This window comes from Aethalodelphis obliquidens, unplaced genomic scaffold (assembly GCF_003676395.1).
Source record: "Aethalodelphis obliquidens isolate GAN/ISIS:26980383/991018 unplaced genomic scaffold, ASM367639v1 scaffold1, whole genome shotgun sequence".
NCBI lineage: Eukaryota > Metazoa > Chordata > Mammalia > Artiodactyla > Delphinidae > Aethalodelphis > Aethalodelphis obliquidens.
In genome coordinates, this window is record NW_020837945.1 from 87415981 (window position 1) to 87443497 (window position 27517).

At 35.6% G+C, this 27517-nt stretch overlaps 1 protein-coding gene and 1 pseudogene across 2 annotated transcripts in view; both read right to left on the reverse strand.

Moving 5' to 3' along the window:
- Positions 1–27517, reverse strand: part of PIK3CA (phosphatidylinositol-4,5-bisphosphate 3-kinase catalytic subunit alpha) — a 109982-nt gene that overhangs the window by 31935 nt on the left and 50530 nt on the right. For both annotated transcript variants that reach the window (XM_027111431.1, XM_027111438.1), the window contains exons 2-3: positions 2117–2544; positions 1371–1580 (exon numbers count right to left, since the gene is read on the reverse strand). In XM_027111431.1, coding sequence (XP_026967232.1) covers positions 1371–1580; positions 2117–2468 — 562 coding nt within the window. In that variant the 5' untranslated portion in view covers positions 2469–2544. The remainder of the gene's footprint in view (positions 1–1370; positions 1581–2116; positions 2545–27517) is intronic.
- LOC113624186 (uncharacterized) lies at positions 15492–15590 on the reverse strand (annotated as a pseudogene).

Below are 27517 nucleotides of genomic sequence, written 5' to 3' on the forward strand. Positions count from 1 at the left end.
CCTGAAAAAAAAGACAACCCTCAGAATGGGAGAAAATATTTGCAAATGAATCAACGGACAAAGGATTAATCTCCAAAATATACAAACAGCTCATGTAGCTCAATATCAAAAAAGCAAACAACCCAATCTAAAAATGGGTGGAAGACCTAAATAGACATTTCACCAAAGAAGACATACAGATGGCCAAGAGGCACATGAAAAGATGCTCAACATCACTAATTATTAGAGAAATGCAAATCAAAACTACAATGAGGTATCACCTCACACTGGTTAGAATGGGCATCATCAGAAAATCAACAAACAATAAATGCTGGAGAGGGTGCAGAGAAAAGGGAATCCTCTTGCACTGTTGATACAGCTACTATGGAGAACAGTAGGAAGGTTCCTCAAAAAACTAAAGAAAGAATTACCATATGACCCAGCAATCCCACTACTGGACATATACCCAGAGAAAACAATAATTCAAAAAGACACACGTGCCCCAATGTTCATAGCAGCACTATTTACAATAGCCAGGTCATGGAAGCAACCTAAATGTCCATCGACAGACGAATGGATAAAGAAGATGTGGTATATATATACAATGGAATATTACTCAGCCATAAAAAGGAATGAAATTGGGTCATTTGTAGAGACCTGGATGGACCTAGAGACTGTCATACAGGGTGAAGTAAGTCAGAAAGAGAAAAACAAATATTGTATATTAATGCATATATGCAGAATCTAGAAAAATGGTACCGAAGAACCAGTTTCCAAGGCAGAAATAGAGACACAGATGTAGAGAACAAATGTATGGATGCCAAGGGGGGAAAGTGGGGGATGAGGGTGGGATGAACTGGGAGATTGGGATTGACATATATACACTAAAATGTATAAAATAGATAACTAATAAGAACCTGCTGTATAGCACAGGGAACTCCACTTCGCTGTACAGCAGGAACTAACACAACATTGTAAAACAACTATACCCCAATAAAAAATAAGTAAATAAATTCAATTATAAAGAAAATACAGCACACAAAGTATTACACATTTCATGAGGACACACACAAATAAAATAATTCAAGATTTAAAAAAAAAAAAGTTGTGTACTTGGCACTCAGCTATATGTTGTCAGTAAAGCATTCCCTGCCTTCAAGAAGCTTATCATCTAGCTAGGATAAAAAGACTGTACAGGGATTCCCTGGTGGCGCAGTGGTTGAGAGTCTGCCTGCCCAAGCATGGGACATGGGTTCATGCCCTGGTCCGGGAGGATCCCACATGCTGCGGAGCAGCTGGCCCCCCCCCAAAAAAAGACTGTCCAAAGATATACGCACAGATAAAAGTTGTCACTACAGTGACCAATTATGGTAGATTTACAATTTTCTTACCTTTATCCAATTTATTATATATGTGCTTTGGCAGTTCTGGTGAAGATTCTACATTTGGAGGATAGACATACATTGCTCTACTATGCGGTGAATTGAGATCCCTAAGATCCACAGCTTCTTTACAAACATTGAGAATATTTCTTCGGAAGTCCTGTACTTCTGGATCTTTAACCATATCGAATTCACACACTGGCATGCCAATAGCAAAACCTTAAAAAAATTATATAGAGAATATAACATTCTGTTAAACACACAGTAAGACCATGTTTATTGTAAATAGGGAACTTGGTAGGTATGGAAGATCACAATAAAGAAGTTTCTCTTTGTTAATAAAATTTTTGATGAATACATATAGTAAGAATTGACAAGATCGCAAATACTTTTAATATATAAAATATGATCTGTTTGGCAATTTGGAGCAAAGGTAGCAAACATTATTCATATCAATTATTTTTTAAAAGACAAAACAAAACTGGGATATAACAAATATAAATCATCCCTACAAATGATACTTCTTAAAGAAAACTTTACAGAATAATACCAAGGTGTTAAAAACAGTTCCTCAGCCTAACAGTCAAAAAAACTTTAGATTTGTAATGATTTTTATTTTGAAATCTATTTATTTAAGATTACAAAGGTTATTAACCAGTTCAGACAAAATATTTTACTAATGAGAAAATAGTTAAGCTTCATAGTTATTTGCATTTAGAATAGAATGACAAGGCCATTTCAAAATTTTATCATACCAATTTCTCGATTGAGGATCTTTTCTTCACGGTTGCCTACTGGTTCAATTACTTTTAAAAAGGGTTGAAAAAGCCGAAGGTCACAAAGTCGTCTTGTTTCATCAAAAAATTCTTCCCTTTCTGCTTCTTGGGTAACACTTACGAAAATGTAAGAAGATTCATCTTGAAGAAGTTGATGGAGAGGGTATTTTCTCGCTTCTTTAAATAGTTCATGCTTTATAGTTATTAATGTAGCCTCACGGAGGCATTCTAAAGTCACTATCATCCCATTTGGTAGTAAACATTCTACTAGGATTCTTGGGGGCATCAAGTGGATGCCCCACAGTTCACCTGATGATGGTCTTGGAGGCATTGTTCTGATCCTTTACAAGTTTTACATATAAAAGTACTTTAAGGAATTAGATGCGTGGCTGTCCCAAAGCAGAAATCTAAACCAAAGAAAGAAAACATACGTTAAAAGAGAAACAACCATCAAAGAATACATTTATGGTATTACTAAATGCAAAAATTCATTTTCTGTAGTTTGAAATGATTAGGGTAAGTAATTACAATTCATCTTAGATTGTTGCTCCTAATTAGGCTAGAAGAACTGATTCCAAAGCAGAAATTAGAAAAAAAAATCACTTGTATTTAATAAATTCATTCAATAAAAAAAAGTTTTATTTGAATGGACTTTTAAAGTCAGTTCTTAACAAGACAGAGCTGGGGCTATGGAGAGAATAAATAGTAAGTTGCAACTGAAACCAAAATTCCCGTAATATATCATTCTTTTCTATTTTATGGAGCAACAGAATTTGGGCTGGAAAGGCTCTTTTAGATCATGGGTCCATTGTTTTTATTTTACAGATGAGTAAAGTAAAGGCTAGAGAAGTCAAATCCTTTTGCTTTTACACCCCTACTTCCACCCTATGGTAACTAGAATTTACATAGCTTAGTCTTTTTTTCTTTCTTAAGAAAGAAAAATCATTGTAATTTCCTTTTTTGTATTGATTATTGTCTAAGTGATATCTTAGACCATATCTAAGTTTTTTTTTTGTTTTGGTTTTCTTCGGTACGCGGGCCTCTCACTGTTGTGGCCTCTCCCGTTGCAGAGCATAGGTTCTGGACGCACAGGTTCAGCGGCCATGGCTCACGGGCCCAGCCGCTCCGCGGCATGTGGGATCCTTCCGGACCGGGGCACGAACTGGTGTCCCCTGCATCGGCAGGCGGACTCCCAACCACTGCGCCACCAGGGAAGCCCTAAGTATTTTAAGTATAATTAAATTTACTTAAGTATAAAGCTTAAGTATAATAAGCTTTTAAGTATAATTTAGTTATATATTCACTATAATGTAAAGTGTCATCAATGCATTTTCCTTGAGATATAATGATGAATTTGCAATGATCCATCCCTTTTATCAAATAACCCAGTCCTAATACTTCTGATTGAAATGAACTGATCTACATATCCAATGACTCTTTTTGTCAGTATAATGTTCCAACACACTGTGTTAAGCACTTATATTATTTGGAAAAATATTAAGTATTATTACAATCTGAAGCCCTCATTTATTTTAGATGTCAACAACCTTAGGGGTTCCTTTGGAAGATACTGTCAAAACCCACAAAACAAAATTTTATTTCTTGCTGTTTATATTTTCTTTTATTCAGTAAGCTAAACTGTAAAGATATAAGAAAAAATAAGGTCTGAGATATTAAGAAAATAAAGAAGAAATAAAAGTTAAGCAAGAGGAATGAATCAAAAAAGAGCCCAGATAACTTACATATTCAATTACTCTATCAGGCACTGTAGACAATAGCTATAAATGACACTTTGTTTATTCACCAAAAATGTATTGATGTTGTCCCCAGGACCATGTTAGGTGCTGGGAATATGATGATAAGTAAGACAGGCATGGCCCTTGCTCTCACAAGACAAAGTCAAGAGTGTGAAGGTTATGTGTATATGGGTGTGGGGTAATAAATTCACAGGTACAAAACAGAAAAAAAATGTTCTCATGAAGTGCCAGGTGCTATAAAAGCACATAGAGTGGTCACCTAACTTAATGGAAGTTGGAGTGGGAAAGTTTTCCATAGGAGGTAACATATAAACTAAATTCTTTAGGGATAAGCTGGAGCTGAACAAACACAGTGAGAAAGAGGTGAGGAGCACGATATATCTAATCCAGAAACCTATCTCTGACTCCTTTATGTCATGCTCGCCAACAGCTAATCCATCAACCAATTCTGTTAATTCTATATCCTGAATCTCTTAGTACCTTGGGTCAGGCCACTACTATTTCTTGTCTGGACCACTGCAAAGGCCTAAATGTAAGTCTTACTACATCTACATTTGCCCCCTACAATCCATCTTTCTCCTCATAGCCAGTGCAACCTAGAGACAACAATAGAACCTATTTTGATCAGACATTTCTGCTGTACCCATTCTCAGTTGCAAACAAGTGTTTATGCTTCAGAGTTATAACAATATGAAGGAGGTGAGGAGTGGAAATAGGAGAAATTTCAAGCCCTCTCCCTACCTCTGGAAATACAGAAATCAATTGAAAGACAATAAGGAATAAAAAATTATTTTTTAATACCTGAAAATATTTTCTTCAAATTTATAAAAGGGACTCACTGAAGTTATAGGATTTAAAATATAATTATCCTATTTTCTATACTTTTAAAAGAAAATTCATTGGCTAGCAAAAAGACCAGATGGATCAATCTGAGTGCATAATTATAAACTGACTTAAGCTAAGCTTTTTAAAAACATACAAAAAAATCTGAAGAATGCAAGGGAAAATGCCAAATGACTACTTTTAAATGATGATCTGCCTGCACAAAAAAGTTCAAATAAAAACAAAACCAAACCACAAACCACACTAAAACAGCAGCTGTGTTTATAGTTTTCTTTGTTGAATGGCACTAACTGATCTATGTTACGGAATCATGCGGGCAACTATTTTATATATAATAAATAACAACCCCCAGAGTCCCATATGTTTCCTAAGAATTAGCAAAAGAGAAGTCTAGTACAACAGGAGATCACTGATTCTAATCCTTATTCTACTATAGTATATTTATGGGCAATTAACAACTAGTAAATACTCAAGACATGCCCTTCTCATTAAGAGAATAAATGCAATCACAGCTATAAAACACTTGGCGATCCTGGAAGGCAGGCACTGGTCGACACTCTGGTAGTACTATACAGAAGAGAGAGGAAGTTAACTTTGTATTCTTCTGCCAGGCCTTATTCTGTTCAAACCACTACCTCAGAGCTCACAAGAACAGAAGTGTAGAAGAGGCAAATGGAGCTAACACTTAGTATTTAGTATGCATCTTGCACTTATGCAGGCAATAACCCTTTTGGTGTAGGTAATAACCATTTTACATATGAGAAAACCGAAGATCAGAGAAGTAAAGTTATTCGCCACCAGTAAATGTTAGATACGGATTTTGAATCCAGGTCTAGATGATTTCAAAGTGTACATTATAACCATGCTGCTATTTGGGCTTCAGTTATGGCAGGAATATTCACTGGTGGTAAATAAGAGAATGGGCTCTGAAGTTACACTGGATTCACATTCTGTCTGCCTTAGTTAATAGTTGTATGGCCTTGAGCAGTTTAATTCATCTCATGGCACCTTATATCACTCCCCACCCCTGCCACCCACTGCCCCAATTTGTTATGTTGGGATAATGGCATATACTTCATCAGACTGTGGTATTAGATGAGGTAATATATGAAAAACATGTAAGCAAAGAGACTGGCACACTGTAAGCACTCAAAAATGTTAAATATTATTAATAAACCTGTTAAGTATACCCATATTATCTTTTCAAGCTATTATGAATTATTCAGGACGAGCATCAGTTAGGGATGGGAAAAAGGAGCTTGGGTTCTTTTACAGAGGGAAGCAAGTAAATAAGGAGCTTCAGCTTCATAAAGCAGCGCCAGTGTCAAGTGCTGAAACTTGAAGGTAGCACTGGTATTGCAAGGCTCACAGATGAGTTTAGAATGTGGCTCAGATGCTGGTACTTTTGCAGCTGCTTCTAGTTCCCCAAACCCCTAGTATCCCCATTTAATTGGTACAGCTATTTATGGCTTAGGTGTGAGGAATCCTCCTTTTTGGAGAAATACTTGCTTGTGCCAGGTTCTAGGTTAAATAGTATGAAAACAATGGTAAATAGATGCTTTCTCTTTGGTTGTTTAGTTTACTGGGGAAAGACAAGACACAGGAACAACTTTAACAATGGAAAATTGTTATAAGACAGAATATGAACTTTGGAAAAGTCACAGGAAATCTCCAACTGCCTGAGGAGGCTAGGGAAGGCATCACAGAGGTAAAGTCTGAGTATCACAGATTAGTAGGGATTTTGCAGAGAAGAGGTGGCTTGGACATGGGAGAGCTAGACGAGGAGGGTGTTTTAGATTGCCACAAGAGTATGTGTGCAAAGTCACAGACCATGAAAGAATGCACCTTTTACCAGCAATACAAGCTGTTTTTATTACTTGAGTATGAAGTGCATGAGAATAGGTAGGATATGTGATAAAGAAGGAGGGGTGAGAGGTAGGCAGGGGCCAGAAAGGTGAGCAGACTCCATTTTAAGGAGTTTGAATTTTATGTAGTACGCTCTAAGTAAAACGGAGTCTCTGAAGTATTTTGAACACAAGAATGACATGACAGTTTTTTCATGATTTTTAAATTCAGATTTCTTAAAAAAATTGTTTTTAAATATAGGATATAACCAAATAAACATTAAACCAAGGTGTAAAAACTTTATCTTCTCAATTTCCCAAATTTGGAGGAAAATCCCTAAAGTTAAGAAATCAGAGTACGTAACGTTTTAAATAAATGGCCTTTACACTACAGAAAAAATTAAATGTTGATAAAGAAGGTGGAATTATCCAAACTTAAGGGCATAACCTATTTACAAAGAAAAACTTATTTGAAAAGCAGTAGAGGGGGATAAATCACTCTAAGATTAATATTTAAAATATGAATCTATGCAATTTGGAGGTCTGAGGTGACAAAAATGTATTTGTTAAAAAGAAAACACTTTAAGAGTCAAGGAACTAATCTATTGGGCTTTGGAGTTCAGAATGCCAGGACTAAATAGTCACATATTGACAAATCACAATTATTCAGAACTGTTAGGAAATAAATTGGTTTTGCTTATCCTAATTTTTTTTTTTAATTTTATTTATTTATTTATTTTTGGCTGTGTTGGGTCTTCGTTTCTGTGCGTGGACTTTCTGTAGTTGCGGCGAGCGGGGGCCACCCTTCATCGCGGTGCACAGGCCTCTCACTGTCGCGGCCTCTCTTGTTGCAGAGCACAAGCTCCAGACACGCAGGCTCAGCAGTTGTGGCTCAGGGGCCTAGTTGCTCCGCGGCACGTGGGATCCTCCCAGACCAGGGCTCGAACCCGTGTCCCCTGCATTGGCAGGCAGATTCTCAACCACTGCGCCACCAGAGAAGCCCTATCCTAATTTTTAAATATATCTAATAATGAGTTATTTCAACTGGGGCAGTTCTGTTTTCCTAAAAGAGTATATATAAATATATTTCACAACTTACCCTTTTCTTGATGAATTACAGTCCTCATTATAAAATGAACTACTGTGCTATATGAAAATACAAGATAGCAAAGCTTTTCAGTATTACTGAGGAGTCTGAGGGTATTTCTGACCCTAAAACCAGTGATCCCAGGGTGGAGACTGATTTAAAAACGCTCTCATCCCCTGGTTTTCTAGCAGTCAATGGTCACTTCTCAGCTGTGGCCAGACTGCCTTATGAGAGTAGCCTCCTGTTCTTCTGTTATTCATTTCTACTCAGCATCCACATTTGACCATCGTTTTCTAACAGTCTATTAGCTAAAGGCCAACAGACCAAATGATGATATGAGAACCTCTGCTTTATGAGGTTAGAACAAAACATGTAACAGATATTTTGCTGATCAGGGACTTCTGTTTACTTCCTTGTTCTGGTATTAAAATTACTGTGCTTGGGCAGGAGGCACTGAAAGTCTTTTTTGTTCTTAGAAGGACTGAATCTGCATTTATGTCTTGGTAGGGGTTGGGTCTGTCTGCATTAGCAGTCCATGCGGGATGGATGATATTGCTCAGCAGGAGTAAACACACCTTTAAGGACAAAATATGCAGCAGAAATGAACAGTAGAAAATAGTCTCAGACTCTCCACTGTCACTTGACTTTTATAGTGAAAGGCTTCTTACTTCAATGGGCAATTCAGTATTTTGAACACTTAGTGTGCACTTTCAGCCCCAAAAGACAATGACATTTTGACAATTTGTTTTTAACTCCTAAATTGAAAGCCTTTCTCCATTTATATTAAAATGTTATTTCCAGATTTCATCATTTAAGGCAAGGGTTGTCAAACTATGGTCCACAGGCCAAATCCAACTCACCACCTGCTTTTGTAAATAAAGTTTAATTGGAACACAGCCAATAAACCATGTTTACGTATTGTCAACGATGCTTTTGCACTACAACAGTAGAGTTGAGCAGGTGCTACAGAGACCATGTGGCCTGCAAAACCTAAGATATTTACTATCTGGCTTTTTACAGAAGAAGTTTGCTACCTCTGAAAAGGTATCAGAATTACTTGATAGCAACTGGAGAATTTTCTAAATGCACAATGGCTAATAAGTCATCCCAACCCTACCTTTACAACCACAACCCTATACTTTCAATCTAAGTACTTTGAAAACAAAAACAAAGACATTAATTTTAAGCCAGTGAAGTTAAAATCTTGAAATGCTGAAGTATCTCATAAGTCACTTAAATATTTTCAGTGTTAGGAGCTCACTAACTGATGTAGAAGTTTTTGTGAAGCACTTCTAAAGTTAGTCCTAAAGGTTGTTATTCCTAAACTTCTTTATTCCAACAGTTCTGCCTTCTCTATCTCTGAACATATTGACAGAGATTAGAATTTTCCCTAGGTCTTTTAATCCCAATTCCTTTAACCATAATTCAGGTGAGACAGTTTGTTGTCATCTTCTTTGCCATCACTGGATGTGTTCTTTTGCTAATAATATTCATCTCAAAATGCAGCAACCAAAATCTAGTACAATACTCTAGAGTCAATATCACCAAGGCAGAGTACAGAAAACTATTAGTTGACTGTGGATTATGAGTCTCTATAAACACTGGCTAAGACAGCAGAGACCTTTTCTAACTTGATTACTTTAAAATATACATAAAGCATATCTTATATATTTTTAATTCAGATTTTAATTTCAGAAGTATATTATGTTTAAAATAGTTGTTTCTAAAATATCAATATTACATCTGCATCAGAAAGTCATTAAAAATAAGAAAGCTATTTTTAAGCGTACACTTGCAAACTTAGGGGATATCTATATGGACTCGATTGCAGCTTAATCACCCCAAACAGCCACAATTTGCTAAAATAAGCACCTTGTATTTTCTAGATATATATGTCCCACAAATATAGAAGCTGCATAAATGTTGAATGACCAAAGGTTTTACAAACACCATTTTTTTATTTAACTGATACATTTAGCAAATGTTATCTGATTTCACTGACACATTTACAAATGTGTATCTGTTTAGACATATGTTGACAAGATATTTTCTACCCTCATTCTCAGATAGGTCAACAGGAAAACATTAAAGTAGTTTTGTGGCTAACTCAGTTGCCACCGCTGCATCCCAGCTGCATCTATTTGCTCATTAAAACTTTTCTGTTTTTTTAAAAAATTACAAATGAACCTTTAGTTTATTTAGAACAAGAGAACAAAAACTTGCCTCTACACTTACTACAGAAATAACATGATTTAAATCTCAATAATTCCATGGTTTGATTAATCTCTTTAATATTTATTTACAGAGTTAATTACTTCCTTTCTTAATGTTACCCAGCCTCTTATGTATTTCTATAACTGTACCTTAATACATTATTATTATATTATCTACATCCATGTTTGACTTCCTGATAGACTGTGAACTTTTCCAGGATAGGGTCTTTATTTGGGTCACTATAATCCTACAGCATAAATGAGTAAGTAGGAAAACTAATTTGTTGAAATTATCCCAGGGAAAATGTAACAAGGCCCTGAACAAAAGAGTGGTAGCAACAGTAATAAGCAAGAAAAGAGATAGACGAAGATACCTTGTAAAGGAAAATCAAAAGCACTGAGAGATCAATTGGATTTAAGGGATAAGAAACCATTTTTAACAAATTTCACTGCAGTGGTTATGCATGGGAAGCAAGTGTCTTTCAGTACAATTATTCTGAGCCCCAGTTAGGGCCTCTAAAATTCTCTTCCTCTAAGAGTCACTGAGCTGTTGTTGGAGTGAGTCCAAACAGACAGCTGTAATATACACGAGCTCTGGAAGGATGCGTATTATCCATTTCTTTCAAAGTGCTGTCCTTCACTAACCTTTACAAGCAGATCATGAGAAAACAGATTTAACTCATTATTTTAGTGATTCAGACAGACCTTAACAACTTCGGGTTGGAAAATCAAGTTCTCATGACCAGGATATAGAAAATTTAAATTCCTTTAGAAGGTGATGCAATTCATTTTCACTATTAAATTTGTAGTGCTATAAAAAAGGTGTTATGAAAATACATTTCAGAGATTTAATGCATTATATAACATAAGCATTCCCTAACATGAGGTCCATAGATGGACTTAGGAAGGGTCTTGCTAATGGATTTTTAAAATAATGACAATTAAGGTCTAGGTCAGCAATGTTTATACTGATGGTTTTTTTTAAAAAATAAATTTATTTTTGGCTGTGTTGGGTTTTCGTTGCTGCACGCGGGCTTTCTCTAGTTGCAGAGAGCGGGGGTACTCTTTGTTGCGGTGCATGGGCTTCTCATTGCAGTGGCTTCTCTTGTTGCAGAGCATGGGCTTTAGGCATGCGGGCTTCAGTAGTTGTGGGACGCAGCCTCAGTAATTGTGGCTCTTGGGCTCAGCAGTTGTGGCTCGCAGGCTTTAGAGTTCAGACTCAGTAGTTGCGGTGCACGGACTTAGCTGCTCCGCGGCATGTGGGATCTTCCCGGACCAGGGCTCAAACCCGTGTCCCCTGCATTGGCAGGTGGATTCTTAACCACTGCACCACCAGGGAAGTCCCTCTACTGACAGATTTTTGATTATCAATAAATGTGAACAAATGTGTAGCAGAATCAAATGTGGTAAACAGGGACTTCCTTAGTGGTCCAACAGTTAAGAATCCACCTTCCAATGCAGGGGACATGGGTTCAATTCCTGGTCGGGGAACTAAGATCCCACATGCCATGGGGCAACTAAGTCTGCACTGCAACTACTGAGCCCGTGCACGCTAGCGCCTGCGCGCCACAACTAGAAGAGAAGCCTGAGCGCTGCAACGAAGAGCCCACGTGCCGCAACTAAGACCCGCCGCAGCCAAGTAAATAAATTAATAAAAAAACGCTTAACTAAAAAAAATGTGGTAAACAAACATAAGTCATTAATAAGGTGAAATACAGATTAATAAATATTTGATCTTAGATTAAATTATAATTTTCATATTTTATATAGATACATAAAGAAAACATACCAAATCTCAAAATATAGTCACTAATTTTCCCAATTTGAGCTTATAAAAATTCAAATTTTACTGTGTGATAGGATAAATTAAAATTTCTTAAAATTTAAGCTCAAAGGGGCCTAAATATTAATAGAGGTGAAAATTGGAAGGACAGGATTATGAAGTAAATATAGTTAAACAATGTGGAAAATACAGTAAGAGATATTTCATAGTAGCACACAATTTAATAGGACAAATGATTCCACACTGACAAAGTTTTCCAGAAAATATTTTTCTCATCTTTGTGAGGGAGTCAAGACAGATTATCACAGCTTCATGTATAACAGGCAGCAGGCAGTCAGAAGTAAACTGTAAATCAGGTAACTCTAGAATTCCCATTCACTTAATGAATAATACTTCATGAATGAATAATAAAAAATACATTAATAGTTTGCCTTGTTTTTCTATTTGTAGAAAAGAGTAGTAAATTCCAATTCTTTGATTCCTCTTTATTAATCAGGCCACCTTGTGACTAATAGCAAGCATTGGTAACACAGGTGGACACGGTTAAGGGTGCCTCCTTCTGCCTAAAGAAACAAACAAAGCTAACCATTCCATAAAGAGAATCTAACCAGGTGACTTAAGCTTTAACATCTTAACACCTGTAACAAATGAATAACCAAGGAACCTGAAAATGTTTTAGAAACCTCTACATTTTTTCAATTATGGTATTATTCAGTATTTAGTAGCATATATGAAAACAGTCTTATTTTAATGGCAGAGCAGAAATGGTCTAACCTGAGGGTTTTGCTTTGGTTCAGATCACTGCTCGCTCCAACACCCTCAGCTCTGCTGACCCTATGAAGAACTCTGCAATTATTAAGACTTCCCCAGGAGAGGAAATTTCAGTCAGTTTCTTTACTTGCACAAAGTGAAAAAAAAAGTTACTACCTCATAGTGATGTTATAAGAATTAAATGAGATAATACATGTAAAAAAATCCTTAGTATAGTGCTTGGAGCATAAAAATTCAATAAAGGTTCCCTCTTCTTATCTATTGGATCAATGCTATCTAGATCCACGTGTCCAGAAAGGGACACAACTTTATTGTTTCAGGCCTATTGTAAGGAGATGAAAGATATTTTTTAAAATGATTTAAAAAATATTTTTGATGCAGAATATTTTATTGATATATTTGATATCTGTACAGATGTCTCTGTCCCCATCTTTGTATTTGTCTCTGTATTCTTACTGAAACATGAAATTCCTAAAGGATGAGGCCTGTTTAACTCAGTCCGTACATTCTCAGCAGAGCATAAGCATCAAATGGTCATCTAACATATTTCAATAATGATAAAACACAAGAGACATAAGACAAAAGCAGCTGGAAATACAGAAATTCTTATTTTAGAATTATGCTATACATAATTTGTAAAATCTACTTCTTTAAGTTTACACATGAGATTCTACTGGTTTTTCTCATTTAAAGAAAAAGGAGGAAAATTGCAATGAATAATAGAAATAAAAATTCAAAGTCATGGTAACAAGTATTTTTGGTTCTTTGGACTGAAAAAAAATAATGACCAGTGAGGGAAAGCAAGAAGTAAAGGGGAATAAAATAGATCATACTACCGACTTTCTCTTCATGTTAAAATAAATGCCTTTTAATTATATCTGGATTGACTGGAAATAAGCAGTGATGATCGATGATCTTTTGGGGCTAAAAACCAACAACATAGCTCATGTACATTTAGTAAGATACTATTTAGTTCACAGAAGCAATACTTAAAGGAAATTTGGTATAATGTAAAGGGTAATTTTTTAATGAGAAAAAAGATACTTTCCTTGAAAAATGGTTACAAAGTAGTATCTTTTATATACAGAGAGAAACAACTCTATATTTAAGTTTAGCAGCTGTATTTACATTTAAGAATCAAGAGTATACTTCAACACAACAGTGAAAACAGAAGCCTAATTATGCACCTGATTGCCTCCATGAAAATTTAACCAATGTGAGATCAATGAAGAGAACAGCCCAGTAAGGAAGCATGGCCTACTACAAAGAAATGCAAAATATGGAGCAGTTCTTGAAATGTTACTCCAATTTCCTGGTAAGCAAAAATTTTAGCTCCCATGGAAGATGAAAAGAAAAGGTCCTGAAAGCTTAATCTCTTAGAAGTCAAAGTTTATAACCAAACTTATTACTGATGATAACCAAAAAATGGGCCTCACAGTCCTTTCTAATTCCCCTTTACAAATGAGACTCATGTCCCATATATTTCAGAAAGAAAGTCTATTTATTACTATTTATTACTTGGAGTTATATAGATGATGCTAACTACACACTGTTCCTTTCTTGATTGATGGGTTCATTTAAAAAAGTATAAAAGGGATCTACTTTCCAACTTAAAGTCAGTATCAAAATTAATTCTCCCCTCTTTTTCTTTCCAAAGTCTGGGGCTTCACAAAACATAACTTCACTCTTTTTTACACTAATGAAGCTAACACCTATCCGGGACTTGGATGTACTCCTTTGAAGAGACAAAAGAGTACATCATCCAGGGCCCATCTAGATAAATTCATTAAAGAGTTTAAGAATATCTTCAGTAAACATCTTAATTAAATTAAAACATCTAGAAAAAGGTAACACTAGCAATGTGTCTTCTAGCTCACTTGACTTGATTCTTTTAAAGACCTGTAATAAGCTGAAGGCAAGATGTTTCCGTATCAGGAATGAGAACTTCTCTTCCTGAAGTTTACAAATAGCTTTTCCTCTTTTATTTTTGTTTCTTTCTGGTTTAGCATAATGCCCTCATAAGCCTTTCCATGGCTTTGAATATCTCAACAGTCATCTTTCAAGTTCTCCTGCTACTATGGGTGAGGGCAGATGAACTTTTGGAAAACATTTGCTTCACACTGTTCTTTGTCTTTTCTTCTCTTTATCAAGAATGAACAGCTACCTTATTTCCTTATGTCAGAGGATGAAGACATAATTTGGTCACTATTGGGACTTCTAGTCAATTACTATTCCTTCTGGTGGCACCCCTCTAGTGTCTAGATGTATTGAAACTTGTCTGCACCCCACTGATTAACCTTATGGTCTTTCCTGACAATGATGAAAAGATGAGTCCTGCATAACAAGTCTTAAGCTATCATTATAAACAAAGTGAAACTTGTGTCAGCTACAGATTTCTCAGTAAAATGAGTTGCTCTATCCTCCTTGTACAGAACAAGTAGTTAGTATCCATAGAGAAAGGAAAAAAACACCCTAAATACCAACACAGTAAATTTTCAGTCTAGTTTGATCCAATAAAGTTGGAGCTAGCAACTCTGACTAGGGGTACTAGCAGACATAATATATTCACCTAATTGCATCCAGATATATTTCATAGAAAGTCTCTTTACTTTGGTAGTATTATTTTCATTTTTTACCAATTTAACATTCCAAATTTTATAGATTGTACTATCTGTCACAAGGCCAAACTTATCTAGGAGAGAGAATGAGGGGCCAATCATAAAGCTTCATTATGGTCTACAGTTTCCAATGGATTTCTCTACTTCCTGAGTTTTATGCAGTGTCATTAAACTTAAGCTATAGTGTCTGTAATTATTATTACATACTACCACACACAAATAATGAACAAAGCATATATTTATATATCATTGCTGTAACTGGCTGCTGCAAGGACAATATTTTCAAAATTGAATGACAAGGTCTGGAATGTGCTACAATGATCATGGTGGTGATTCTGGGAATACTCACAGGCTAAGAAGAAAGTACAACTGGACTCCACCAATTTCCTTTATGGCAGGAAAACAGCCTGCTGGTGAGTCAAATAAAAACATTAACTTAAAAATATGGAGTACTTCTTAAATGTGTGTATCAGCCTTACACAGGGACCATGCTAGTCTTCTGCTGTCATTCTAATTTTAGTATATTTTCTGTGGAAACAGGTACTATCCAATGAACTTTTACTAAAAATACTAGAAGGGCCTTACCTTTAGCTTCATTCATCCTAAGGCATAGTCCCCAATGGCTGTATTACAAAATTAAGCATCAGTATAATACAGTGTCATGAAAATATATTTTAGTTTTTAATTTAGATTAGACTGGGGAAATCTGGCCGAAGATGTACTGCATAACCTTGGTTATCATATCAATACATAGGTCCCTGACATTTTTGTCTAGTTATTTATCTGCCCTTGCTATTAACCTTTAGTCCCAATATCACAATCTCACCCTTTTCCTTGAACTGGTTACCTTTCTTAGAGGCCATTATAGTAATCTCTTCAAGTATTCTTTCTTTTATGTCATATCTATTGATATATTACTGGCATTCTACGAATAGATACAAAGCATAGAATGCATAGGGCACTCACATTTTACTTCATTAAATTTCACTTAAGATGATCATATAATGTCTATTTTTAATATGCTTATTTCACATGCCAAATTTATTGGCCAAAACAAGCAGTCCCTAGTTTTACTGAACTTAATCAAATAAACCTATAGAGAGCTACTTGAAAATATGTTCCATTTTCTTCAAACTATACTCTAATAAATGTAAGATATTGTATTATTTGTTCAATGAGTGCCACCCAAGTCTATCTACAGGTAACAATACAGTTCAAGAGGGATGCTACAACACTGGATGAAAGACATGAAATACAGTAGAAACTTGATTTAAAAATTTTGCTTTTTCAACGATAAAGACCAAACAGTAATATTATATTCTGATGTAACTCCTTGCCATCTGCTCCATTTTCTGGCAATAACAGAATACTTTAGTATTATACTAGTAATAGTGAAAAACTCCCCTGCAAGCAATTATTGACCGTATTTAATAGTGATTTATCATACTTCAGTATTTGATATCTGGTAAAAAGGGCTACTTCACTAAAGCAAAATTTGGAGTAATACAGGATAGCTGTCTGGCAAGCAAAGGAATGCAGATCTCCCAGAAGCGCAATCAGAGAGAGGGTAGCTTAACAGCAGCACAAACATCACCTAGTCAAGATGTGAAGAGAAGCAGTCCTACGACTAATAACAACAACAATGTGTAGTCATGTAAGCATGGGTATTTTTTTAAAAACTCAATTTTTTAGCCAACACAATATGGGTAAGATACTTTAGAATCCATTTAATGATGGAAGAGAAATATTAGTAGATGGGTTTCACTTTGCCTTTTCAAACACTATTCATGTATACTTGATATAGTACAATGTACCAAGTATCTGGGAAATCATGGTTACTATACCTTAACATGAGAGCAATGAGAATGACAAACTGAAATGGGTGTAACTGTGTATAAACAGCAAAATAAGTGATCAGTAAGTAGAATATTTCCATTTTATCCACTGCTGCTTAATATGTCATCAGTTGATCACCTAAGGCATAAAGTTAAACAATAAATTACCTTATAATTCAATAAGTTAAAGTGCTTCTTTAATACGTATCAACTGACAGAAACTTTAAAACTGGTTACTGAATGTAAGTCATTAAATTATTATCCCAACAACTGCTTCACATATTATGATTCATTAGTTAATTTTGCTGAAATTAAAATAAATGCACAGAGGGAGCCATAAGAAAGTTTGAAAAAGGGAACTTAAAGAGCTAAAATTCTAAACCTTCACTAGGGAGTAGTATCTCAAGAAAGAGAACGATTGCAAAGATTAAAGTGAAGAGATACGGGACAGTTCCTAGGTTGAAGAGAGACACTGTGGGGGACATTAACAGAGACTTTTGTGTATGTGCTCAATAATGGTTATTACAGGAATGGACACACTGGAGAATCCTGATGTGGTGAAAATTCAGCATGAGAGCTTTTATTACAGCACATAAAGAGCACGTTTAAATCTCTATTTCTTAAATTGCAAGATTAAGGTTAAACTAAAACTGGAACATAAACTTTTAACTCATCTAGTCAATACTAATAATCTCTATTATTTGATAGTTGCTTTATGGTCTATGTGATTATAATTTGATACTCTCATACCAATTTTCAGTGATATAAGAAAAGAATGCACAGAAGAAAATCAAGTATCTCCACTGTCTCTACTGGAAGTCAGAAATTTACCTTCTGTCACAAAGTCTTTAAAACAATGAAGTATTTTTTTTAAAAAAGATAAAAGTATGTTCTATTTTTATAGCATAATCAACAAAATCATGATAACTAGCTTATTAGTTTTTATTTTTAATAACTTTGCATGTAAAAGTTATTAATATGTTAATATTAATAAAATAATTACTAATATTAATTAATATTAATATTTAATATTAATATTAAATAACATTTAATAACTTTTAAATGTAACTTAACGTTACATTTTTAACGACTTTTACATCTCTAGGAATCAGCTAATTAAAGCCTGTGCTTGGTTCCTTTGTTACAAGTGGCCTTACAATACTAGTGTTCTTACCCATCACTAGTCTACTCACAATAGTATCATTAACACTAAGATCCAAGTAACAGTGCTGTATTTATGACTGCACTTTAGTTTCCACAAAAGCAAAACTCTGAGAAGAGCATGAGTCATTATCCCCAGGGTAAAAAAAAATGTTTCTTTGGTCAGAATATGAAACTTATTACTGAAACTAGTAATTTAGCCTAGAAATTCATTTTCTGAATAAAAGGAACAGAATGTTTCTTTTCTCTATTAGAACACTCCAAAACTAGCACAGCTGTCCATCTGTCTGCTTTTACTACTCTCCATATCTGCTGTGTGGTGACAGAAAAACAACCTTTACTCTAGCTATTTTCAATACTGTTCTTTTGTTCTTCTGTCCTGTCAGGATGTCATTTTCCCAGGACAAAATACAGACACATACACACATGTGTTCACTCACACATTCTCTACTTCTCTCTCGCTATTCAAGCATCTATTACAAAGTCACTACAATACAGTATACATAGAGAACATTCTAAAAGTGTATATTTCTACAATGGTAAATGTCAAAAAGTTCTCAGGTTCATATGTTATATCTCATGTTAAAATACCTTCAAAATTAAAAACTTTAAATTACAAAGGTAAGGAACTATTAATATTATAAATGATTTAAAGTTTTTCCCCAAAGTTTCCTCAATAAAAAGTCAAAATAATCTTTCTGTGGTATTTTTCTGGACTCCTTTAATTGTTTTTTTTGTTGGTACCTCTTACTCTGCTTATTACTCAAATGTGGGGATTTTTCATGACATCACCACTCTCTCAATCTCCAAGGTTAGAACCTTTGGAATTCTCAACTCCTCTTGCATGACGTCACTTCCATCCACTAAACTGCCCTCAAATTCATCTTTTTTTTTTTTTGGCCATCTTCTCTATCACTATTAGGCCTTAAAGAGTTCTCACATGGAACAATGACTTGTTTATAATTCAATGAGCATTCATTAAGCAATTGCTTTCTATAAGATGAAATGAAAAGGATTTCTGACAGGTACAGAGGGCACAGCAGGTTAAGTGGGCAGTATAAACTAAGGCAAAAAGCCCTGAAAACATACACTATTTAATTTTTCCCCTTCCCAATTCATTATCCACAGTGTCACTAGACGTGGCTACCTAAAACACACATCTAATTATACCATTACTCAATTAAAATAATATGATGAATCTCTAGTATCTACAAAACAGCTCAAACTCAAAGCCTCATGAACCATTACAACAATGGTCTGCCTTTACTCTCCCCCTCCTGACCCACACTCCAAACTCTAATCCTATTGGATCAATCTTTTCTCTTCAGTCTTCTTTGCATTTGTAAATAGGGTCCATGATCTTTCTTCAATCTCCATTCCTATTCATTGCCATTTCAATCATTCTTTAAATTCAACCCAAATGCCTTCCCTCTAGTCCCTCACAGTCTCATTAAACTTGACTTTCAATTCCAGATGAACTTTAGAATCATTTTGTTAAGTTCAAAAACAGCTCAAAGCAAAACCTGGTCATATTTTGATTAAGAACACCTGATTTATGCTGAGATAGAACTGACATGTTTACAAAATAATCTTCCTATTCAAGTATGTATTTCCACATCTATTTTTCAATGTTCCTCAGTAGTTATTTTAAAATTGAATTATAATTAACATACGATGAACTGCTTATATCGTAAATGTTGTTTGATGATTTTTAATAGCTTTTTACACCTGTGTAACCACCACACAAGACACAGAACATTTCTATTACCCCAGAATGTCCCCTCATGCTCTTTTCCAGTTAACTTCTCTCTATGCCCCAATCACATTTTGATTTCTGTAATTATAGATTAGTATTTCTGGTTCTTGACTTCATGTAAATCAAATCACACAGTATATACTCTTTTGTACTTGGCTTCTTTTCCTTCATTATTTTTGAGATTTATCCATGTTGTTAATGTATCACTAATCAGTTCCTTTAAATCACCAAGTAGCATTCCAAAATATACTACAACTTGTTTATCTATTCTCCAGTTGTTGGAGCTATTCCCAGTTTTGGCTATGGACGTTCTTACATCAGTTTTTATTGTTTTTGTTTTAGTGTTTTTGTTTGGTGAATACTTAGGAGTGAAATGCTGGGTTCTACAGAGTATAAACTGACTGCTTATCCTTAAAAAGTTCTGCTTGCAAAGCTAGCCCTTGGTTAGTGTCTGGGAATTTGGATGTTGGATACTGGGAGGATTTCCACCCCCTAACTGATAAGAGTTGCTCACTGTACCTGAACTGTTCATTGGAAACAATATGGTTTACTTCTAATGCCTGCTTTCCTTCTGAAATTTGGGTATGTGCTGGGCAGAGGGATCAGCCTCTAAAGCTATACTTGTGCAGCACTGAATCTCTAACAAGCTTTCCTGATTGGCTACATTTCACATGTTGTCACAACTCCTTGCTGGGGAAATTAAATGTACCTTGTGTGACTATACTGGGAGAGGACCCTTGGAAGCTTGCACCTGGTCTCCCCTGGGTTTCTCCCAACGAACCTTTTCCGTTTGCTGATTGAGCTTTGTATCCTTTGCTGTAATAAATCACAGCAATGAGTATGACTACATGCTGAGTCCTGTGAGTCCTCCTAGCAAACCATCAAACCTGGTTTTAGTAAACTGACACATAAGGTAAATGTTATGTTTAACTTTATAAGAAACTGTCTACCAGTTCTCCAAAGTGGTTGATCATTTTGTATTCCCACCAGCAATAAAACAGAGTTCCAGCTGGCCTACATCCTCATAACTATTTAGTGGTATCACTTTTTAATTTTAACTATTCTACTGGGTAGGTAGTGATAGCTCTACAAATTAAAACACTATTGTTTTAATTTGCATTTACTAATGACTAATGATGTTGAAAATCTTTTCATGTGTTATTAGCCATTTGTATATCTTCTGTGAAATGTCTATTTGTGTCTTTTACCCATTTTTATTTAGTAGTTGATTTTTTTTTTTTTTTGCGGTATGCGGGCCTCTCACTGTTGTGGCCTCTCCTGTTGCAGAGCACAGGCTCTGGACGCATAGGCTCAGCGGCCATGGCTCACGGGCCTAGCCGCTCCGTGGCATGTGGGATCTTCCCAGACCGGGCACGAACCCGTGTCCCCTGCATCGGCAGGTGGACTCTCAACCACTGAGCCACCAGGGAAGCCCCATATAGTTGATTTTTTTAAATGTTGATTTCAGGTTCTTTATATATTCTGGAAATAAGTTTTTTTTGTCACTTGTAAGTACTAAGAATATTTTTTTCAATTCTGTGGCATGTCTACTCATCCTCCTGTTGTCTTTTGATGAGCAAAAAATGTTAACTTTGATAGTCCTATTTATCTAATTTTCTTTTATGATTAGTGCTTTTCGTATTCTGTTCAAGAAATTTTTGCCTTCTCAGTAGAATTTTAAAAGATTTCTTTATGTAAGTTCTGTTATGGCTTATTAACAGGTAACGGTTACAGATAACAGATAACTGTTTGCAGATAAGTGATCTTGTTAATTTTGTGAATGGGTTCTTCTTTTCCATTATATAATTGGTTATTGTTCATATAAAGGAAAACTATGGTTTATTTATATATTAATGCTACAATACTGAAAAGTCATACAGAAAAAGATAGAGAAATATGACTAAAAAGTCAAAGATTTTTTGGCAAAAGTACCATAAACCAAATTGTAAGACCATTGGCAAACTGGGAAGATATATTTGCAACATATATGACAAAGGGCTAATTTTTTTTTTTTTTTGTAGTTTACAAATAGCTCAGACAGGGGAATAAAAAATGGTAAGTCAAGTAAGGAATATTAAATTTAACTGTCTATAGATAATAAGCAAGCCAATTCTCACAGAACCTCAGAAAGGTTCAGGACCAGGGAGGGGAGGAGTCAAGATGGCAGTGTGGAAAGACGCAGAGTTCACATCTCCCGACAACTAGGGCACCTGCTGGATGCTGGTGGGTGACCCCGACGCCCAAGGAGATAGGAAGAACCCCCAAGCAAACCACCCCATGCGGCTTGTGGGATCTTGGTTCACAAGCCAGTGGTCAGGCCGAAGCTCCTGCAGTGGGAGCTCTGAGTCTGAACCACTGGACTAACAGAGAACCTCAGACCCCAGGGAATAGTCATCATCTCAGCACCAAGACCCAGCTCTACCCAACAGCCTACAAACTGCAGTGTTGGAAGCCTCAGGCCAAACAACCAGTAAGACAGGAACACAATCGCACTCATTAAAAAAAGGGAAAAAAAAAATGAGATGGCAAAAAAATATGTCACAGATGAAGGAGCAGGGTAAAAACCTACAAGACCAAATAAATGAAGAGGAAATAGGCAATCTACCTGAAAAATAATTTAGAGTAATGAGAGTAAAGATGATCCAGAATCTCAGAAATAGAATGGAGGCATGGATTGAGAAAATACAAAAAATGTTTAACAAAGATCTAGAAGAACTAAAGTACAAAGAGACAGAGATGAACAGTACAATAACTGAAATGAAAACTACTCTAGAAGGAATCAGTGACATAATTAATGAGGCAGAAGAATGAATAAGTGAGCTGGAAGACAAAATGGTGGAAATAACTGTAAAAGAGCAGAATAAAGAAAAAAGAATGAAAAGAATTGAAGACAATCTCAGAGACCTATGGGACAACACTAAACGCACCAACATTCGAATTACAGGGGTCCCGGAAGCAGAAGAGAAAAAGAAGGGGTCTAAGAAAATATTTGAAGAGATTATAGTGGAAAACTTTTCTAACACAGGAAAGGAAAGAGTCATCCAAGTCCAGGAAGCATAGAGAGTCCCATACAGGATAAACCCTAGGAGAAACACACAAAGACACATATTAACCAAACTAACAAAAATTAAATTCCAAGAAAAAATATTAAAAGCAGCAAGGGAAAAGCAAAAAATAACATACAAAGGAAGCCCCATAAGGTTATCAACTGATTTTTCAGCAGAAACTCTGCAGGCCAGAAGGGAGTGGCAGGATATACTTAAAGTGATGAAAGAGAAAAACCTACAACCAAGATTACTCTACCTAGCAAGGAGCTCATTCAGATTTGAAGGAGAAATCAAAAGCTTTTCAGACAAACAAAAGTGATGAGAATTCAGCACCACCAAATCAGCTTTACAACAAATGCTAAAGAAACTTCTCTAGATGAGAAACACAAGAGAAGAAAAAGACCCACAAAAACAAAACAAAAACAATTAAGAAAATGGTAATAGGAACATACATGTCGATAATAACCTTGAATGTAAATGGATTAAATGCCACAACCAAAAGACACAGACTGCGGGAATGGATACAAAAACAAGACCCATATATATGCTGTCTACAAGAGACCCATGTCAGACCTAGGGACGCATACAGACTGAAATGAAGGGATGGAAAAAGATATTCCATGCAAATGGAAATCAAAAGAGAGCTAGAGTAGCAATAGTCATATCAGATAAAACAGACTTTCAAATAAAGACTGTTACAAAAGATAAGGAAGGACACTACATAATGATCAAGGCATCAATACAAGAAGAAGATATAACAATTACAAATGTTTATGCACCCAACATAGGAGCACCTCAATACATAAGGCAAATGCTAACAAACATGAAAGGGGAAATTGACAGTAACACAATCATAGTAGGGGACTTTAACACCCCACTTACACCAATGGACAGATCATCCAAACAGAAAATAAATAAGGAAACACAAGCTTTAAATGACACAATAGACCAGATAGATTTAATTGATATTTATAGAACATTCCACCTGAAAGTGGCAGAATACACTTTCTTCTCAAGTGCACATGGAACATTCTCCAGGATAGATCACATCTTGGGTCACAAATCAAGCCTCGGAAAATTTAAGAAAATTGGAATTGTATCAAGCATCTTTTCTGACCACAACGTTATGAGACTGGAAATCAATTACCGGAAAAAAAACTGTAAAAAAGACAAATACATGGAGGTTAAACAGTGTGCTACTAAATAACCAAGAGATCACTGAAGAAATCAAAGAAATTAAAAAATACATAGAAACAAATGACAAGGAAAACACAACGACCTAAAACGTGATGCAGCAAAAGCAGTTCTAAGAGGGAAGTTTACAGCAATCAATCTCACATCAAGAAACAAGAAAAATCTCAAATAAACAATTTAACCCTACACCTAAAGCAACTAGAGAAAGAAGAAGAAAACCCAAAGTCAGTAGAAGGAAAAATATCATAAAGATCAGAGCAGAAATAAATGCAATAGTAATGAAGAAACAATAGCAAAGGTCAATAAAACTAAAAGCTGGTTTTTTGAGAAGATAAACATAACTGGTAAACCCTTATCCAGACTCATCAAGAAAAAAAGGGAGAGGACGCAAATCAAGAAAATTAGAAATAAAAAAGGAGGAATCACAACTGACACCGCAGAAATACAAAGGATTATAAGAAACTACCAAAAACAACTATATGCCAATAAAATGGACAACCACGAAGAAAAGGACAAATCTTGGAAAGTTACAATTTTCCAAGACTGAACCAGGAAGAAGTAGAAAATATAAACAGACCTATCACAAGTAATGAAATTGAAACTGTAATTTAAAATCTTCCCAACAAACAGAAGTCCAGGACCAGATGGCTTCACAGGCAAATTCTACCAACCATTCTGAGAAGAGCTAACACCCATCCTTCTCAAACTCTTCCAAAAAATTGCAGAGGAAGGAACACCCCCAAATTCATTCTATGAAGCCATCACCCTGATACCAAAACCAGAAAAAAATATCACAAAAAAGAAAATTATAGACCAATATCACTGATGAACATAGATGCAAAATTCCTAAACAAAATACTAGCAAACCGAATCCAACAGCATATTAAAAGGATCATATAGCATGATCAAGTGGGATTTCTCCCAGGGGTGCAAGGATTCTTCATGATACACAAATCAATCAATGTGATACACCACATCAACAAATTAAGGAATAGAAACCATATATGATTATCTCAATAGACACAGGAAAAGTTTTTGACAAAATTCAACACCCATTTATGATAAAAACTCTCCAGAAATTGTGCATAGAGGGAACCTACCTCAACATAATAAAGGCCATATATGACAAATCCACCGCAAACATCATACTCAATGGTGAAAAACTGAAAGCATTTCCACTAAAATCAGGAACAAGACAAGGATGTCCACTCTCGCCACTCTTATTCAACATATTTCTGGGAAGTCTTAGCCATGGCAATCAGAGAAAAAAAAAATAAAAGGAATACAAATTGGAAAAGAAGAAGTAAAACTGTCCTGTTTGCAGATGACATGATACTATACATAGAAATTCCTAAAGATGCCACCAGAAAACTACTAGATCTAATCAATGAATTTGGTAAGGTTGCAAGATTCAAAATTAATCCCAGGAATCTCTGGCATTCCTATACCCTAACAACAAAAGATCAGAAACAGAAATTAAGGAAACAATCCCATTTACCATCACAACAAAAAGAATAAAATACCTAGGAATAAACCTACCTAAGGAGGTGAAAGACTTGTACTCAGAAAACTATAAAACACTGATGAAAGTAAGCAAAGATGATATAAACAGGTGGAGAAATATACCATGTTACTGGATTGGAAGAATCAATACTGTGAAAATGACTATACTACCCAAAGCAATCTACAGATTCAATACAATCCCTATCAAGCTACCAATGACATTCTTCACAGAATTAGAACAAAATATTTCACAATTCGTATGGAGACACAAAAGACCCCGAATAGCCAAAGCAATCTTGAGAAAGAAAACTGGAGCTGGAGGAATCAGGCTCCCCAACTTCAAACTATACTACAAAGCTACAGTAATCAAGACAATATGGTACTGGCACAAAAACAGAAATACAGATCAATGGTACAGGATAGAAAACCCAGAGATAAACCCACACACATATGGCGATGTAATTTATGACAAAGGAGGCAAGGACATACAATGGAGAACAGACAGCCTCTTCAATAAGTGGTGCTGGGAAAACTGAACAGCTACATGTAAAAGAATGAAATTAGAAGACTCTCTAACACCATAAACAAAAATCAACTCAAAATGGATTAAAGACCTAAATGTAAGACCAGATACTGTAAAACTCTTAGAGGAAAAACACTCTTTGACATAAACCACAGCAAGATCTTTTTTGACCCACCTCCTAGAGTACTGGAAATAAAACAAAAAGAAACAAATGGGACCTAATTAAACTTCAAAGCTTTGGCACAGCAAAGGAAACCATAAACAAGACGAAAAGACAACCCTCAGAATGGGAGAAAATATTTGCAAATGAAACAATGGACAAAGGATTAATCTCCAAAATATACAAACAGCTCATGGAGCTCAATATAAAAAAAACAAACAATTCAATTAAGAAATGGGCAGAAGACCTAAATAGACATTTCACCGAGGAAGCCATACAGATGGCCAAGAGGCACATGAAAAGATGCTCAACATCACTAATTATTAGAGAACTGCAAATCAAAACTACAATAAGTTATCACCTCACACTGGTCAGAATGGCCATTATCAAAATATCTACAAACAATAAATGCTGGAAAGCATGTGGGGAAAAGGGAACCCTCTTGCACTGCTGGTGGGAATGTAAATTGATATAGCCACTAAGGAGAACAGTGTGGAGGTTCCTTAAAAAACTAAAAATAGAACTACCATACGACCCAGCAATCCCACTCCTGGGCATATATCCCGAGAAAACCATAATTCAAAAGGAGTCATGTACCACAACGTTCACTGCAGCTCTATTTACAATAGCCAGGACATGGAAGCAACCTAAGTGTCCATCAACAGAGGAATGAATAAAGAAGATGTGGCACATATATACAATGGAATATTACTCATCCATGAAAAGAAACAAAACTGAGTTATTTGTAGTGAGGTGGATGAACCCAGAGACTGTCACACAGAGTGAAGTAAGTCAGAAAGAGGAAAACAAGTAATGTATGCTAACACATATATATGGAATTAAAAAAAGAAAAAGGTACTGATGAACCTAGTGGCAGGGCAGGAATAAAGATGTAGACATAGATAATGGACTTGAGGACACGGGGTGGGAGGGGGAAGCTGGAGTGAAATGAGAGTAGCATTGACATATATACACTACTGAATGTAAAACAGTTAGCTAGTGCGAAGCAGCAGCATAGCACAGAGAGATCAGCTTGGTGCTTTGTGATGACCTAGAAGGATGGGATAAGGAGGGTGGGAGGGAGGCTCAAGAGGGAGGGGATATGTGCATATATGTATGCATATGGCTGATTCACTTTGTTGTACAACAGAAACTAACACAGTACTGTGAGGCAATTATACTCCAATAAAGATCTATTAAAAAAAGAAAGAAAGAAAGGTTCAGGACAAGGAAATACCTGGAACTATTAGAACTTCAGGTCTCCAACTCCTCTTAGTGTAGTCAA